At 50.8% G+C, this 18,970-nt stretch overlaps 1 protein-coding gene across 5 annotated transcripts in view; it reads right to left on the minus strand.

Moving 5' to 3' along the window:
- The window catches only part of LOC110523811 (actin remodeling regulator NHS), a 154,415-nt gene that overhangs the window by 103,011 nt on the left and 32,434 nt on the right, over positions 1–18,970 (minus strand). For 2 of the 5 annotated variants that reach the window (XM_036976771.2, XM_036976717.2), the window contains one exon: positions 18,628–18,696. The exons of 2 other annotated variants lie outside the window; for them this stretch is intronic. In XM_036976771.2, coding sequence (XP_036832666.1) covers positions 18,628–18,696 — 69 coding nt within the window. Of the gene's footprint in view, positions 1–17,384; positions 18,050–18,627; positions 18,697–18,970 lie in introns of those variants that run through there. One more of the 5 variants, XM_036976893.2, reaches the window with a different exon arrangement.

Genomic DNA, 18,970 nt, shown 5'->3' on the forward strand with positions numbered 1-18,970 from the left:
TATGGCAAGGTAAGGGTGGTATACAGAGATAGACCTATTTGGTAAAAGACCAAGTTCATATTATGGCAAGAACAGCTCAAATAAGCAAAAGAGAAACAACATTCCATCATCACTTTAAGACATGAAGGTCAGTCAATCTGGAAAATGTAAAAGAACGTTTCTTCAAGTGCTGTCACAAAAACCATCAAGCTCAAGGATGAAACTCGCTCTCATAACAACTGCCACAGGAAATGAAGACCCAGAGTTACCTCTCCTGCAGAGGATAACTTCATTAGAGTTACCAGCCTCAGAAATTGCAGCCCAAATAAATACTTCAGAGTTCAAGTAACAGACACATCTCAACAACTGTTCAGAGGAGAATGAAATCAGGCCTTCATGGTTGAATTGCTGCAAAGAAACCACTACTAAAGGACACCAATAATAAGAAGAGACATGCTTGGGCCAAGAAACACGAGCAATGGACATTAGACTGGTGGAAATCTGTCTGATGGTCTGATGAGTCCAAATTTGAGATGTTTGGTTCCAACCGCCATGTCTTTGTGAGAAGCAGAGTAGCTGAATGGATGATCTCCGTATGTGTAGTTCCCACCGTGAAGCATGGAGGGGGTGGCGTGATGGTGCTTTGCTGTGATTTATTTAGAGTTCAAGGCAAACTTAACCAGCATGGCTACCACAGCATTCTGCAGCGATACTCCATCCCATCTGGTTTGCACTTAGAGGAACTATCAATTGTTTTTCAACAGGACAATGACCCCAACACACCTCCAGGCTGTGTAAGGGCTATTTGACCAAGAAGGAGAGTGATGGAGTGCTGCATCAGATGACCTGGTCTCCCCAATCACCTGACCTCAACCCAAATGAGATGGTTTGTATGAGTTGGACCGCAGAGTGAAGGAAAAGCAGCCAACAAGTGCTTAGCATATGTGGGAACTACTTCAAGATTGTTGGAAAAGCATTCCAGGTGAAGCTGGTTGAGAGAATGCCAAGCCTATGCAAAACTGTCATCAAGGCAAAGGGCGAACTTTGTAGATTCTTCAATCTAAAATATATTTTGATTTGTTTAACCATTTTTTGGTTACTATGTGTTATTTCAGTTTTGTATTCTATAATGTAGAAACAGTAAAAATAAAGAAAAACACTTAAATAAATAGGTGTCCAAACTTTTGATTGGTACTGTATATACAGTGCACTCGGAAAGTATTCAGACCTAGACTTTTTCCACATTTTGTTGCGTTACAGCATTATTCTAAAATTAATTTTAAAAAAATGTCTCAACAATCCACACACAACACCCCATAATGAGAAAGAAAAAAAGTTTTTAAAAATGACTGCACTGTTGGTGCATTTTGCTACACCTGCGATAACACCTGCTAAATATGTGTATGCGACAAATACAATTTTATTTTGATTTGAAGTACAAGTACAGTACCATGGTCGAAGAGAGAGAGAGAGGAGACATGAATGAGTAGTGCTGAGGGTAGGTGGGTCACCAGAGGAATCCCAGACATACATGTTTATATGTGATCATGTAATAGTGGAACAGAGTTAAGAACGTCTTGTAAGGTCACGCCACAGCTAGCTTGAAATGTTGCGGATGGAGACATCCAATTGGTACCACTACTCCCTACTCCGTCCCGCTCTGCTCCACTCCCCGTAACGTGCTGCCCCACTCACTACTACGTTCTCCCCATTCCATACCACTCTCCTCCCCTCTCCATACTATACCACTCTCCTCTCCTCCCCATTCTATACCACTCTCCTCTCCTCCCCATTCTATACCACTCTCCTCTCCTCCCCATTCTATACCACTCTCCTCCCCTCTCCATACTATACCACTCTCCTCCCCTCTCCATACTATACCACTCTCCTCCCCTCTCCATACTATACCACTCTCCTCCCCTCTCCATTCTATACCACTCTCCTCTCCATTCTATACCACTCTCCTCTCCATTCTATACCACTCTCCTCTCCATTCTATACCACTCTCCTCCCCTCTCCATACTATACCACTCTCCTCCCCTCTCCATACTATACCACTCTCCTCCCCTCTCCATACTATACCACTCTTCTCCTCTCCATTCTATACCACTCTCCTCCCCTCTCCATACCATACCACTCTCCTCCCCTCTCCATACCATACCACTCTCCTCCTCTCTCCATACCACTCTCCATACCACTCTCCTCTCCATTCTATACCACTCTCCTCCCCTCTACATACTATACCACTCTCCTCCCCTCTCCATACTATACCACTCTCCTCCCCTCTCCATACTAAAACACTCTCCTCCCCTCTCCATACCATACCACTCTCCTCCCCTCTCCATACCATACCACTCTCCTCCCCACTCCATACCACTCTCCATACCACTCTCCTCTCCTGCCCATTCTATACCACTCTCCTCCCCATTCTATACCACTCTCCTCCCCTCTCCATACTATACCACTCTCCTCCCCTCTCCATACCACTCTCCTCCCCATTCTATACCACTCTCCTCCCCTCTCCATACCACTCTCCTCCCCATTCTATACCACTCTCCTCTCCTCCCCATTCTATACCACTCTCCTCCCCTCTCCATACTATACCAATCTCCTCCCCTCTCCATACTATACCACTCTCCTCCCCTCTCCATACTATACCACTCTCCTCCCATCTCCATACTATAACCACTCTCCTCCCCATACCACTCTCCTCCCCATTCTATACCACTCTCCTCCCCTCTCCATACTATACCACTTTCCTCCCCTCTCCACACCACTCTCTATACCACTCTCCTCTCCTCCCCATTCTATACCACTCTCCTCCCCTCTCAATACTATACAACTCTCCTCTCCTCCCCATTCTATACCACTCTCCTCCCCTCTCCATACTATACCACTCTCCTCCCCTCTCCATACCACTCTCCTCTCCTCCCCATTCTATACCACTCTCCTCCCCTCTCCATACTATACCAATCTCCTCCCCTCTCCATACTATACCACTCTCCTCCCATCTCCATACTATAACCACTCTCCTCCCCTCTACATACTATACCACTCTCCTCCCCTCTCCATACTATACCACTCTCCTCCCCTCTCCATACTATACCACTCTCCTCCCCTTTCCATACCATACCACTCTCCTCCCCTCTCCATACCGTACCACTCTCCTCCCCTCTCCATACCACTCTCCATACCACTCTCCTCTCCTCCCCATTCTATACCACTCTCCTCCCCTCTCCATACCATACCACTCTCCTCCCCTCTCCATACCATACCACTCTCCTCCCCTCTCCATACCACTCTCCTCTCCTCTCCATACTATACCACTCTCCTCCCCTCTCCATACTATAACACTCTCCATTCTATACCACTCTCCTCTCCTCCCCATTCTATACCACTCTCCTCCCCTCTCCATACTATAACCACTTTCTTCCACTCTCCATACTATAACCACTCTCCTCCCCTCTCCATACTATACCACTCTCCTCTCCATACCACTCTCCTCTCCTCCCCATTCTATACCACTCTCCTCCCCTCTCCATACTATACCACTCTCCTCCCCTCTCCATACTATACCACTCTCCTCCCCACTCCATACCACTCTCCTCTCCTCCCCATACCACTCTCCATACCACTCTCCTCTCCTCCCCATTCTATACCACTCTCCTCCCCTCTCCATACTATAACACTCTCCATTCTATACCACTCTCCTCTCCTCCCCATTCTATACCACTCTCCTCCCCTCTCCATACTATAACCACTTTCTTCCACTCTCCATACTATAACCACTCTCCTCCCCTCTCCATACTATACCACTCTCCTCCCCTCTCCATACCACTCTCCTCTCCTCCCCATTCTATACCACTCTCCTCTCCTCCCCATACCACTCTCCATACCACTCTCCTCTCCTCCCCATTCTATACCACTCTCCTCCCCTCTCCATACCACTCTCCTCCCCATTCTATACCACTCTCCTCCCCATTCTATACCACTCTCCTCCCCTCTCCAAACTATACCACTCTCCTCCCCTCTCCAAACTATACCACTCTCCTCCCCTCTCCAAACTATACCACTCTCCTCCCCTCTCCAAACTATACCACTCTCCTCCCCTCTCCAAACTATACCACTCTCCTCCCCTCTCCAAACTATACCACTCTCCTCCCCTCTCCAAACTATACCACTCTCCTCCCCTCTCCAAACTATACCACTCTCCTCCCCTCTCCAAACTATACCACTCTCCTCCCCTCTCCAAACTATAACACTCTCCTCCCCTCTCCATACTATACCACTCTCCTCCCCTCTCCATACTATACCACTCTCCTCCCCTCTCCATACTATACCACTCACCTCCCCTCTCCATACTATACCACTCTCCTCTCCTCCCCTCTCCATACCACTCTCCTCCCCTCTCCATACCACTCTCCTCCCCTCTCCATACCACTCTCCTCCCCTCTCCATACCACTCTCCTCCCCTCTCCATACCACTCTCCTCCCCTCTCCATACTATACCACTCTCCTCCCCTCTCCATACTATACCACTCTCCTCCCCACTCCATACCACTCTCCTCTCCTCCCCATACCACTCTCCATACCACTCTCCTCTCCTCCCCATTCTATACCACTCTCCTCCCCTCTCCATACTATAACACTCTCCATTCTATACCACTCTCCTCTCCTCCCCATTCTATACCACTCTCCTCCCCTCTCCATACTATAACCACTTTCTTCCACTCTCCATACTATAACCACTCTCCTCCCCTCTCCATACTATACCACTCTCCTCTCCATACCACTCTCCTCTCCTCCCCATTCTATACCACTCTCCTCCCCTCTCCATACTATACCACTCTCCTCCCCTCTCCATACTATACCACTCTCCTCCCCACTCCATACCACTCTCCTCTCCTCCCCATACCACTCTCCATACCACTCTCCTCTCCTCCCCATTCTATACCACTCTCCTCCCCTCTCCATACTATAACACTCTCCATTCTATACCACTCTCCTCTCCTCCCCATTCTATACCACTCTCCTCCCCTCTCCATACTATAACCACTTTCTTCCACTCTCCATACTATAACCACTCTCCTCCCCTCTCCATACTATACCACTCTCCTCCCCTCTCCATACCACTCTCCTCTCCTCCCCATTCTATACCACTCTCCTCTCCTCCCCATACCACTCTCCATACCACTCTCCTCTCCTCCCCATTCTATACCACTCTCCTCCCCTCTCCATACCACTCTCCTCCCCATTCTATACCACTCTCCTCCCCATTCTATACCACTCTCCTCCCCTCTCCAAACTATACCACTCTCCTCCCCTCTCCAAACTATACCACTCTCCTCCCCTCTCCAAACTATACCACTCTCCTCCCCTCTCCAAACTATACCACTCTCCTCCCCTCTCCAAACTATACCACTCTCCTCCCCTCTCCAAACTATACCACTCTCCTCCCCTCTCCAAACTATACCACTCTCCTCCCCTCTCCAAACTATACCACTCTCCTCCCCTCTCCATACTATACCACTCTCCTCCCCTCTCCATACTATACCACTCTCCTCCCCTCTCCATACTATACCACTCACCTCCCCTCTCCATACTATACCACTCTCCTCTCCTCCCCTCTCCATACCACTCTCCTCCCCTCTCCATACCACTCTCCTCCCCTCTCCATACCACTCTCCTCCCCTCTCCATACCACTCTCCTCCCCTCTCCATACCACTCTCCTCCCCTCTCCATACTATACCACTCTCCTCCCCTCTCCATACTATACCACTCTCCTCCCCACTCCATACCACTCTCCTCTCCTCCCCATACCACTCTCCATACCACTCTCCTCTCCTCCCCATTCTATACCACTCTCCTCCCCTCTCCATACTATAACACTCTCCATTCTATACCACTCTCCTCTCCTCCCCATTCTATACCACTCTCCTCCCCTCTCCATACTATAACCACTTTCTTCCACTCTCCATACTATAACCACTCTCCTCCCCTCTCCATACTATACCACTCTCCTCCCCTCTCCATACCACTCTCCTCTCCTCCCCATTCTATACCACTCTCCTCTCCTCCCCATACCACTCTCCATACCACTCTCCTCTCCTCCCCATTCTATACCACTCTCCTCCCCTCTCCATACCACTCTCCTCCCCATTCTATACCACTCTCCTCCCCATTCTATACCACTCTCCTCCCCTCTCCAAACTATACCACTCTCCTCCCCTCTCCAAACTATACCACTCTCCTCCCCTCTCCAAACTATACCACTCTCCTCCCCTCTCCAAACTATACCACTCTCCTCCCCTCTCCAAACTATACCACTCTCCTCCCCTCTCCAAACTATACCACTCTCCTCCCCTCTCCAAACTATACCACTCTCCTCCCCTCTCCAAACTATAACACTCTCCTCCCCTCTCCATACTATACCACTCTCCTCCCCTCTCCATACTATACCACTCTCCTCCCCTCTCCATACTATACCACTCACCTCCCCTCTCCATACTATACCACTCTCCTCTCCTCCCCTCTCCATACCACTCTCCTCCCCTCTCCATACCACTCTCCTCCCCTCTCCATACCACTCTCCTCCCCTCTCCATACCACTCTCCTCCCCTCTCCATACCACTCTCCTCCCCTCTCCATACTATACCACTCTCCTCCCCTCTCCATACTATACCACTCTCCTCCCCTCTCCATACTATACCACTCTCCTCCCCTCTCCATACTATACCACTCTCCTCCCCTCTCCATACTATACCACTCTCCTCCCCTCTCCATACTATACCACTCTCCTCCCCTCTCCATACTATACCACTCTCCTCCCCTCTCCATACTATACCACTCTCCTCCCCTCTCCAAACTATACCACTCTCCTCCCCTCTCCAAACTATACCACTCTCCTCCCCTCTCCAAACTATACCACTCTCCTCCCCTCTCCATACTATACCACTCTCCTCCCCTCTCCATACTATACCACTCTCCTCCCCTCTCCATACTATACCACTCTCCTCCCCTCTCCATACTATACCACTCTCCTCTCCTCTCCATACTATACCACTCTCCTCTCCTCCCCTCTCCATACCACTCTCCTCTCCTCCCCTCTCCATACCACTCTCCTCCCCTCTCCATACTATACCACTCTCCTCCCCTCTCCATACTATAACCACTCTCCTCCCCTCTCCATACCACTCTCCTCCCCTCTCCATACCACTCTCCTCCCCTCTCCATACCACTCTCCTCCCCTCTCCATACCACTCTCCTCCCCTCTCCATACCACACCACTCTCCATACCACTCTCCTCCCCTCTCCATACCACTCTCCATACCACTCTCCTCCCCATACCACTCTCCTCCCCTCTCCATACCACTCTCCTCCCCTCTCCATACCACTCTCCTCCCCTCTCCATACCACACCACTCTCCTCCCCTCTCCATACCACACCACTCTCCTCCCCTCTCCATACCACACCACTCTCCTCCCCTCTCCATACCACTCTCCTCCCCTCTCCATACCACTCTCCATACCACTCTCCTCCCCATACCACTCTCCTCCCCTCTCCATACCACTCTCCTCCCCTCTCCATACCACTCTCCTCCCCTCTCCATACCACTCTCCTCCCCTCTCCATTCCACTCTCCTCCCCTCTCCATTCCACTCTCCTCCCCTCTCCATTCCACTCTCCTCCCCTCTCCATTCCACTCTCCTCCCCTCTCCATACCACTCTCCTCCCCTCTCCATACCACTCTCCTCCCCTCTCCATACCACTCTCCTCCCCTCTCCATTCCACTCTCCTCCCCTCTCCATTCCACTCTCCTCCCCTCTCCATTCCACTCTCCTCCCCTCTCCATTCCACTCTCCTCCCCTCTCCATTCCACTCTCCTCCCCTCTCCATTCCACTCTCCTCCCCTCTCCATTCCACTCTCCTCCCCTCTCCATACCACTCTCCTCCCCTCTCCATACCACTCTCCTCCCCTCTCCATACCACTCTCCTCCCCTCTCCAAACCACTCTCCTCCCCTCTCCAAACCACTCTCCTCCCCTCTCCAAACCATACCACTCTCCTCCCCTCTCCAAACCATACCACTCTCCTCCCCTCTCCAAACCATACCACTCTCCTCCCCTCTCCAAACCATACCACTCTCCTCCCCTCTCCAAACTATACCACTCTCCATACCACTCTCCTCCCCTCTCCATTCCACTCTCCTCCCCTCTCCATTCCACTCTCCTCCCCTCTCCATTCCACTCTCCTCCCCTCTCCATTCCACTCTCCTCCCCTCTCCATTCCACTCTCCTCCCCTCTCCATTCCACTCTCCTCCCCTCTCCATTCCACTCTCCTCCCCTCTCCATTCCACTCTCCTCCCCTCTCCATTCCACTCTCCTCCCCTCTCCATTCCACTCTCCTCCCCTCTCCATTCCACTCTCCTCCCCTCTCCATACCACTCTCCTCCCCTCTCCATAACACTCTCCTCCCCTCTCCATAACACTCTCCTCCCCTCTCCAAACCATACCACTCTCCTCCCCTCTCCAAACCATACCACTCTCCTCCCCTCTCTATACCACTCTCCTCCCCTCTCCATACCACTCTCCATTCCACTCTCCTCCCCTCTCCATTCCACTCTCCTCCCCTCTCCATTCCACTCTCCTCCCCTCTCCATTCCACTCTCCTCCCCTCTCCATTCCACTCTCCTCCCCTCTCCATTCCACTCTCCTCCCCTCTCCATTCCACTCTCCTCCCCTCTCCATTCCACTCTCCTCCCCTCTCCATTCCACTCTCCTCCCCTCTCCATTCCACTCTCCTCCCCTCTCCATTCCACTCTCCTCCCCTCTCCATACCACTCTCCTCCCCTCTCCATACCACTCTCCTCCCCTCTCCATTCCACTCTCCTCCCCTCTCCATTCCACTCTCCTCCCCTCTCCATACCACTCTCCATACCACTCTCCATACCACTCTCCTCCCCTCTCCATACCACTCTCCTCCCCTCTCCATACCACTCTCCTCCCCTCACCTCCCCTCTCCATACCACTCTCCTCCCCTCTCCATACCACTCTCCTCCCCTCTCCATACCACTCTCCTCCCCATTCTATACCACTCTCCTCCCCATTCTATACCACTCTCCTCCCCATTCTATACCACTCTCCTCCCTCTCCAACTATACCACTCTCCTCCCCTCTCCAAACTATACCACTCTCCTCCCCTCTCCAAACTATACCACTCTCCTCCCCTCTCCAAACTATACCACTCTCCCTCCCCTCTCCAAACTATACCACTCCCTCCCCTCTCCAAACTATACCACTCTCCTCCCCTCTCCAACTATACCACTCTCCTCCCCTCTCCAAACTATACCACTCTCCTCCCCTCTCCATACTATACCACTCTCCTCCCCTCTCCATACTATACCACTCTCCTCCCCTCTCCATACTATACCACTCTCCTCCCCTCTCCATACTATACCACTCCCTCCCCTCTCCATACTATACCACTCTCCTCCCCTCTCCATACTATACCACTCTCCTCCCCTCTCCATACTATACCACTCTCCTCCCCTCTCCAAACTATACCACTCTCCTCCCCTCTCCAAACTATACCACTCTCCTCCCCTCTCCAAACTATACCACTCTCTTCCCCTCTCCATACTATACCACTCTCCTCCCCTCTCCCATATCCACTCTCCTCCCCTCTCCATACTATACCACTCTCCTCCCCTCTCCATACTATACCACTCTCCTCCCCTCTCCATACTATACCACTCTCCTCTCCTCTCCATACCACTCTCCTCCCCTCCCCATACTATACCACTCTCCTCCCCTCTCCATACTATAACCACTCTCCTCCCCTCTCCATACCACTCTCCTCCCCTCTCCATACCACTCTCCTCCCTCTCCATACCACTCTCCTCCCCTCTCCATACCACTCTCCTCCCCTCTCCATACCACACCACTCTCCATACCACTCTCCTCCCCTCTCCATACCACTCTCCATACCACTCTCCTCCCCATACCACTCTCCTCCCCTCTCCATACCACTCTCCTCCCCTCTCCATACCACTCTCCTCCCCTCTCCATACCACACCACTCTCCTCCCCTCTCCATACCACACCACTCTCCTCCCCTCTCCATACCACTCTCTCCCCTCTCCATACCACTCTCCATACCACTCTCCTCCCCATACCACTCTCCTCCCCTCTCCATACCACTCTCCTCCCCTCTCCATACCACTCTCCTCCCCTCTCCATTCCACTCTCCTCCCTCTCCATTCCACTCTCCTCCCCTCTCCATTCCACTCTCCTCCCCTCTCCATTCCACTCTCCTCCCCTCTCCCATTCCACTCTCCTCCCCTCTCCATACCACTCTCCTCCCCTCTCCAGACACCACTCTCCTCCCCTCTCCAAACCATACCACTCTCCTCCCCTCTCCATACCACACCACTCTCCTCCCCTCTCCATACCACTCTCCTCCCCTCCCATACCACTCTCCATACCACTCTCCTCCCATACCACTCTCATCCCCTCTCCATACCACTCTCCTCCCCTCTCCATACCACTCTCCTCCCCTCTCCATACCACTCTCCTCCCCTCTCCATTCCACTCTCCTCCCCTCTCCATTCCACTCTCCTCCCTCTCCATTCCACTCTCCTCCCCTCTCCATTCCACTCTCCTCCCCTCTCCATTCCACTCTCCTCCCCTCTCCATTCCACTCTCCTCCCCTCTCCATACCACTCTCCTCCCCTCTCCAAACCATACCACTCTCCTCCCCTCTCCAAACCATACCACTCTCCTCCCCTCTCCAAACCATACCACTCTCCTCCCCTCTCCAAACCATACCACTCTCCTCCCCTCTCCAAACCATACCACTCTCCTCCCCTCTCCAAACCATACCACTCTCCTCCCCTCTCTATACCACTCTCCTCCCCTCTCCATACCACTCTCCATTCCACTCTCCTCCCCTCTCCATTCCACTCTCTCCCCTCTCCATTCCACTCTCCTCCCCTCTCCATACCACTCTCTCCCCTCTCCATACCACTCTCCTCCCCTCCATACCACTCTCCTCCCCATACCACTCTCCATACCACTCTCCTCCCATACCACTCTCCATACCACTCTCCTCCCCTCTCCATACCACTCTCCTCCCCTCTCCATACCACTCTCCTCCCCTCTCCATACACTCTCCTCCCCTCTCCATACCACTCTCCTCCCCTCTCCATACCACTCTCCTCCCCTCTCCATACCTCTCTCCTCCCCTCTCCATACCACTCTCCTCCCCTCTCCATACCACTCTCCTCCCCTCTCCATACCACTCTCCTCCCTCTCCATACCACTCTCCTCCCCTCTCCATACCACTCTCCTCCCCTCTCCATACCACTCTCCTCCCCTCTCCATACCACTCTCCTCCCCTCTCCTATACCACTCTCCTCCCCTCTCCATACCACTCTCCTCCCCTCTCCATACCACTCTCCTCCCTCTCTATACCACTCTCCTCCCCTCTCTATACCACTCTCCTCCCCTCTCTATACCACTCTCCTCCCCTCTCTATACCACTCTCCTCCCCTCTCTATACCACTCTCCTCCCCTCTCTATACCACTCTCCTCCCCTCTCCATACTATACCACTCTCCTCCCCATACCACTCTCCTCCACTCTCCATACTATACCACTCTCCTCCCCTCTCCATACTATACCACTCTCCTCCCCTCTCCATACTATACCACTCTCCTCCCCTCTCCATACTATACCACTCTCCTCCCCTCTTAATACCACTCTCCTCCCCTCTCCATACCACTCTCCTCCCCTCTCCATACTATACCACTCTCCATACAATACCACTCTCCTCCCCTCTCCATACTATACCACTCTCCACCCCTCTCCATACTATAACCCACTCTCCTCCCCTCTCCATACTATACCACTCTCCTCCCTCTCCATACTATACCACTCTCCTCCCCTCTCTATACCACTCTCTATACCACTCTCCTCCCTCTCCATACTATACCACTCTCCTCCCCTCTCCATACTATACCACTCTCCTCCCCTCTATACCCACTCTCCTCCCCTCTCTATACCACTCTCCTCCCTCTCTATACCACTCTCCTCCCCTCTCTATACCACTCTCCTCCCCTCTCTATACCACTCTCCTCCCCCTCTCTATACCACTCTCCTCCCCTTCTCTATACCACTCTCCTCCCTCTCTATACCACTCTCCTCCCCTCTCTATACCACTCTCCTTCCCTCTCTATACCACTCTCCTTCCCTACTCTCTGTACCCACTCTCCTCCCCTCTCTATACCACTCTCCTCCCTCTCCATACCACTCTCCTCCCCTCTCCATACCACTCCTCCCCTTCTCCCATCCACTCTCCTCCCCTCTCCATACCACTCTCCTCCCCTCTCTATACCACTCTCCTCCCCTCTCTATACCACTCTCCTCCCCTCTCCATACCACTCTCCTCCCCTCTCCATACCACTCTCCTCCCTCTCTATACCACTCTCCTCCCCATACCACTCTCCTCCCCTCTCCATACCACTCTCCTCCCCATACCACTCTCCTCCACTCTCCATACTATACCACTCTCCTCCCCTCTCCATACTATACCACTCTCCTCCCCTCTCCATACCACTCTCCTCCCTCTCAATACCACTCTCCTCCCTCTCAATACCACTCTCCTCCCCTCTCCATACTATACCACTCTCCTCCCCTCTCCATACTATACCACTCTCCTCCCCTCTCCATACTATACCACTCTCCTCCCTCTCTATACCACTCTCTATACCACTCTCCTCCCCATACCACTCTCCTCCACTCTCCATACTATACCACTCTCCTCCCCTCTCCATACTATACCACTCTCCTCCCTCTCCATACTATACCACTCTCCTCCCCTCTCCATCTATCTACCACTCTCCTCCCTCTCCATACTATACCACTCTCCTCCCCTCTCCATACTATACCACTCTCCTCCCTCTCCATACTATACCACTCTCCTCCCCTCTCCATACTATACCACTCTCCTCCCTCTCCATACCATACCACTCTCCTCCCTCTCCATACCACTCTCCTCCCCTCTCTATACCACTCTCCTCCCCTCTCTATACCACTCTCCTCCCTCTCTATACCACTCTCCTTCCCATACCACTCTCCTCCCTCTCCATACTATACCACTCTCCTCCCCTCTCCATACTATACCACTCTCCTCCCTCTCCATACCACTCTCCTCCCCTCTCCATACCACTCTCCTCCCCTCTCCATACCGCTCTCCTCCCTCTCCATACCACTCTCCTCCCCTCTCCATACCACTCTCCTCCCCTCTCCATACTATACCACTCTCCTCCCCTCTCCATACTATACCACTCTCCATACTATACCACTCTCCTCCCATACCACTCTCCTCCCCATACCACTCTCCTCCCATACCACTCTCCTCCCCATACCACTCTCCTCCCCATACCACTCTCCTCCCCATACCACTCTCCTCTCCATACCACTCTCCTCTCCATACCACTCTCCTCTCCATACCACTCTCCTCTCCATACCACTCTCCTCTCCATACCACTCTCCTCTCCATACCACTCTCCTCTCCCCCATACACTCTCCTCTCCATACCACTCTCCTCTCCATACCACTCTCCTCTCCATACCACTCTCCTCTCCATACCACTCTCCTCTCCCATACCACTCTCCTCTCCATACCACTCTCCTCTCCATACCACTCTCCTCTCCATACCACTCTCCTCTCCATACCACTCTCCTCTCCCATACCACTCTCCTCTCCATACCACTCTCCTCTCCATACCACTCTCCTCTCCATACCACTCTCCTCTCCATACCACTCTCCTCTCCATACCACTCTCCTCTCCATACCACTCTCCTCTCCATACCACTCTCCTCTCCATACCACTCTCCTCTCCATACCACTCTCCTCTCCATACCACTCTCCTCTCCATACCACTCTCCTCTCCATACCACTCTCCTCTCCATACCACTCTCCTCTCCATACCACTCTCCTACTCCCATACCACTCTCCTCTCCCATACCACTCTCCTCTCATACCACTCTCCTCTCCATACCACTCTCCTCTCCATACTAGAAAAATAGAGAGGGGAGAAGAGAAAGAAATAGAGAAGAGACTGTAATAGAGAACGCAATGTAATAGAGAAGCGACATGTAATAGAGAAGCGCAATGTACTCGAGAAGAGAATGTAATAGCGAAGAGACTGTATAGAGAAGAGAAAGTACTAGAGAAGGCATGTAATAGAGAACGAGCGAGAATAAAGAGAATTAGAGATGTCATAGAGGAATGTAATAGAGAAGAGCAATGTAATAGAGAAGAGAATGTCTCACACTAGCACGCTACCTAGACGACGAATAGAGATGTAGAGAAGAGCATGTAATAGAGAGAGAATGAATCGCGAAGAGACTGTAATAGAGAAGAGAAAGAAGAGAATGTATGGAGAACTGTAATAGAGAAGAGCCTGTCAATAGCGAAGCGAATGTCATGAGAAGAGAATGTAATAGAGCAAGAGAATGTATAGAGACGAGCAAGTAATCAGACGCGCATGTACTAGAGAAGAGAATGTCATAGAGACAGAGAATGTAATAGAGACAAGAGAATGTAACTAGAGAAGAGAATGTAACTAGAGAAGAAGAATGTAATAGGAAGAGAATGTAATAGCGAAAGAGCAATGTAATAGAGCAGAGACTGTATCAGAGAAGAGAATGTAATAGAGAAGAGACTGCTAATAGCGAGAAGTACTAGAGACAGAATGTCATAGAGACAGAAGAGGTACTCGAGCACCGAAGTACTAGAGCAGAAAAGAGAATGTAATCAGAGAAGACGATGTACATAGAGAAGAAAAGAGAATGTAGGTAATAGAGAAGAAAGAGACTGTCCTACTCGAGACGAAAAGAGAATGTAGTGTAATAGAGAAGAACAGAGACTGTAGTGTAATAGAGAAGAGAATGTAGTGTAATAGAGAAGAAAAGAGCAATGGAGTAATAGAGACATGTAGTGTACATAGAGAAACAGAGAATGTAGTGTAATAGAGAAGAAACCGCACGCAGTGTCCATAGAGAAGACAAGCATGTAGTGTACTAGAGAAGAAACGAGAATGTAGTGTAATAGAGCAGAAACGAGATTGTAGTGTACTAGAGAAGCAACAGAGACATGTAGTAGCATGTAGTGTATCAGCAGACCGCACACATCGTAGTGTACCTCGAGCCGAAAACCGAGCACCATGTAGTCGTAATAGAGAAGCAACGAGAATGTAGTGTCATCGAGAGAAGAAACGACGACATGTAGTGTCATACGAGACCATCGCGTCCGCTGTCCTCGAGACGCAACCCGCGAACGGTGTCCTACCACACCGCACAAGAGCCCTGTCAGTTCTCACGGCCCAAGACGCAACGAACACGCGCACTGTCGTGTCCCTCGCGCACGCACAGCGCCTCTCGGAACTGTCATCACGACCTCCCACACTCCTTACTATACCACTCTCCTCCCCTCTCCATACTATACCACTCTCCTCCCCTCTCCATACTATACCACTCTCCTCCCCTCTCCATACTATACCACTCTCCTCCCCTCTCCATACTATACCACTCTCCTCCCCTCTCCATACTATACACTCTCCCTCCCCTCTCCATACTATACCACTCTCCTCCCTCTCCATACTATACCACTCTCCTCCCCATTCTATACCACTCTCCTCTCCTCCCCATTCTATACACTCTCCTCTCCTCCCCATTCTATACCACTCTCCTCTCCTCCCCATTCTATACCACTCTCCTCCCCTCTCCATACTATAATTATAGTTTCAACTGACCTGAGCCCTAGGACCATGCCCCAGGACTACCTGACATGATGACTCCTTGCTGTCCCCAGTCCACCTGACCGTGCTGCTGCTCCAGTTAACTGTTCTGCCTTAATATTATTCGACCATGCTGGTCATTTATGAACATTTGAACATCTTGGCCATGTTCTGTTATAATCTCCACCCGGCACAGCCAGAAGAGGACTGGCCACCCCACATAGCCTGGTTCCTCTCTAGGTTTCTCCTCCCCTCTCCATACTATACCACTCTCCTCCCCTCTCCATACTATACCACTCTCCTCCCCATACCACTCTCCTCCCCTCCCCAATCTATACCACTCTCCTCTCCTGCCCATTCTATACCACTCTCCTCCCCTCTCCATACTATACCACTCTCCTCCCCTCTCCATACTATACCACTCTCCTATCTATACCACTCTCCTCCCCTCTCCATACCACTCTCCTCCCCTCGCCATACTATACCACTCTCCTCCCCTCTCCATACTATACCACTCTCCATACTATACCACTCTCCATACTATACCACTCTCCATACTATACCACTCTCCATACTATACCACTCTCCATACTATACCACTCTCCATACTATACCACTCTTCTCCTCTCTCCATACTATACCACTCGTTTCCCCTCTTTCTGGCTGCCCTCACCTTCCCTTCTAAGTTCCAGTTTGTTAATTTGTCATGTACACAGTGCAATGAAATGCTGACTGGCAGATTAATCTCTTGACAATGCAACAACAATATAACAAATATTTACCTGAGTGAAAAACAGTAATGCAAATAAAAGCCCAATGAATTAATTTCACAGATTTAATAATGGGCAGCTTTTTTTAAATGACAAATAGTTGCATAGCCTATGAAAATAACAGCCAAGCATATTTACCTCTAGAACGGGTTATAAGACCTCTATGGGGCAATTCATTTAGTCAGTTCTACCACCTCAACACTGCCCATTTTAAAACAGGGTTAAATATCAAGTTGTTGAAAAGTCTAGCTTCCTTCCATAGGGGGCACCGTGCTGATGTCAGAAGAGAGGCACTTCAGTCAGAAAAGCTTTCTGGGACGTGAGAGGTCCACGACGTCTCCTCCAATCACATCAGGTACCATGTCACTCCAGGGGCATTTTGCAGTGTGCCTGCTACTGCCTAGCACAGTTTATTGGATTGTTTATTTTAGTTTATTTTAGTCATACAAATGTGTCAGTAAAACATTTGTTTTAAATACTGCATAGTGTGGTTATGGAAACTCAAAACAGACTTTACATTTTTGTAAATGAATAAAAAATGTTTACCATCAAAAGGTTTGGGGCTGGACCAAAAACACTGGGTCAGACTACTCTCTGGGTCAGACTACTCTCTGGGTCAGACTACTCTCTGGGTCAGACTACTCTCTGGGTCAGACTACTCTCTGGCTTTCTGCTTCCCCAAACTTCAATATGGTAACTAAACTAAACGTCAGAAATGTTTTCTTTGCTTCTCTCCGTGGAGCTTGGCAATGCTGAAAACAAACCCTTTTCTTCTGGCATCCAAGCTGAAAGAAACACTATTTCTGAATGAATTAATCTGGTTAAAGAGCTCTTACCTTCAGGTCCTAACAGAGAGGTCCACATGGGTTCAACTGGTTCCCATCCTCCTCTACCCTCTCACTCTTACCCTCCACTACCCCCATGTCCAAGTTAAAGCAGCTCTCTCCTCTGGGTGTCAGTTCCCAGCAGATTTAAGAGGCCACAAAATGCCACAAAAGGAACCGTCTCCTTGGAAACATTCCCCAAATAGGAAAACAAATCAAAGAGAACATTTACAGTGGATTTGTTTTTACAACAATAAGGGCAGAGAGAGAGCGAGTGAGACACAGCGAGACAGAGCTAGAGAGCGAGATAGCGGAAGACAGCGAGAGACAGTGAGACAGCGCGAGAGAGAGCGCGACACAGCGAGAGACAGTGAGGCAGCGCGAGACAGTGAGACAGCGCGAGAGAGAGCGCGAGACAGCGAGAGACAGTGAGACAGCGCGAGACAGTGAGACAGCGCGAGACAGCGCGACAGCGCGAGACAGTGAGACAACGCGAGGCAGCGCGAGACAGTGAGACAGCGCGAGGCAGCGCGAGACAGTGAGACAGCGCGAGGCAGCGCGAGACAGTGAGACAGCGCGAGGCAGCGCGAGACAGTGAGACAGCGCGAGGCAGCGCGAGACAGTGAGACAGCGCGAGGCAGCGCGAGACAGTGAGACAGCGCGAGGCAGCGCGAGACAGTGAGACAGCGCGAGACAGTGAGACAGCGCGAGACAGTGAGACAGCGCAAGACAGCGAGAGACAGGCAGACAAGAAAAAGTTTTGTTTTCTTTGGTACTCTTTGGTAGGGGGGGGGGGGTTCTGGGTAACCGCAGTACTGAGGCATGATGGGTAATCACAGAGAGAACGCAGTCATTATGGAACCCAGTCATTATGTAACCCCAGGCTGCTGGGACTAACAGGTTGGAACCCTCGTATGCGACACACACATTCCAAACATACTGCAGCTCAGATGTCAAATGACTATTATTCTACAACCTGTATCTGAATTTACAGGAACTAGGAAAACAACAGTCTGCTCTGTGAACATTTAAATTGGTCCAACTGTGTAAAAGAGAAGGATTACTCAGCAGAGATTGATTTTTTACAGACGGCAGTTTATGATTCTGACCAGGTTAGAGGAAACAAACAGTATAGAAAAGGAATGTTGAAAGAATGTTTGAGAAGCATTCTAGAGTTAGAACATCACAACAGGCACAGAGAAGAGAGGGAGACAGGAGAGGAGAGAAGGAGGAGAGAGGAGACATGGACCAATACCTTTCTGCTCCAGGGAGAGAAGTGGCAACATTCGGTGAGGGAGGAGGAGCGGGGGGCGGGGCTGTCAAACTACAACATGAGGATGACAAAGTGAATGAATGATGAAGAAATATAAATGAATTCAGACTCAGACATTTGAAGGGTTATTGAACCACAATACACTGGGGACAAAGGAAATCTCAGGACGGAGAGGAGCGGATATGTAGACAGAGGGTGAGACAGTCACCAGGTGTTTATGTCCTGAAAGAGAGCTAAATAAATCAGTTACATTACAGAACCGCCCAGGTACCCAGAACCTCTGATCAGGATGAAGGATTGTGACATTTCCCAGACCCATGAATGA

This window comes from Oncorhynchus mykiss, chromosome 1 (genome assembly GCF_057628025.1).
Source record: "Oncorhynchus mykiss isolate SJ-2025 chromosome 1, ASM5762802v1, whole genome shotgun sequence".
Lineage (NCBI taxonomy): Eukaryota > Metazoa > Chordata > Actinopteri > Salmoniformes > Salmonidae > Oncorhynchus > Oncorhynchus mykiss.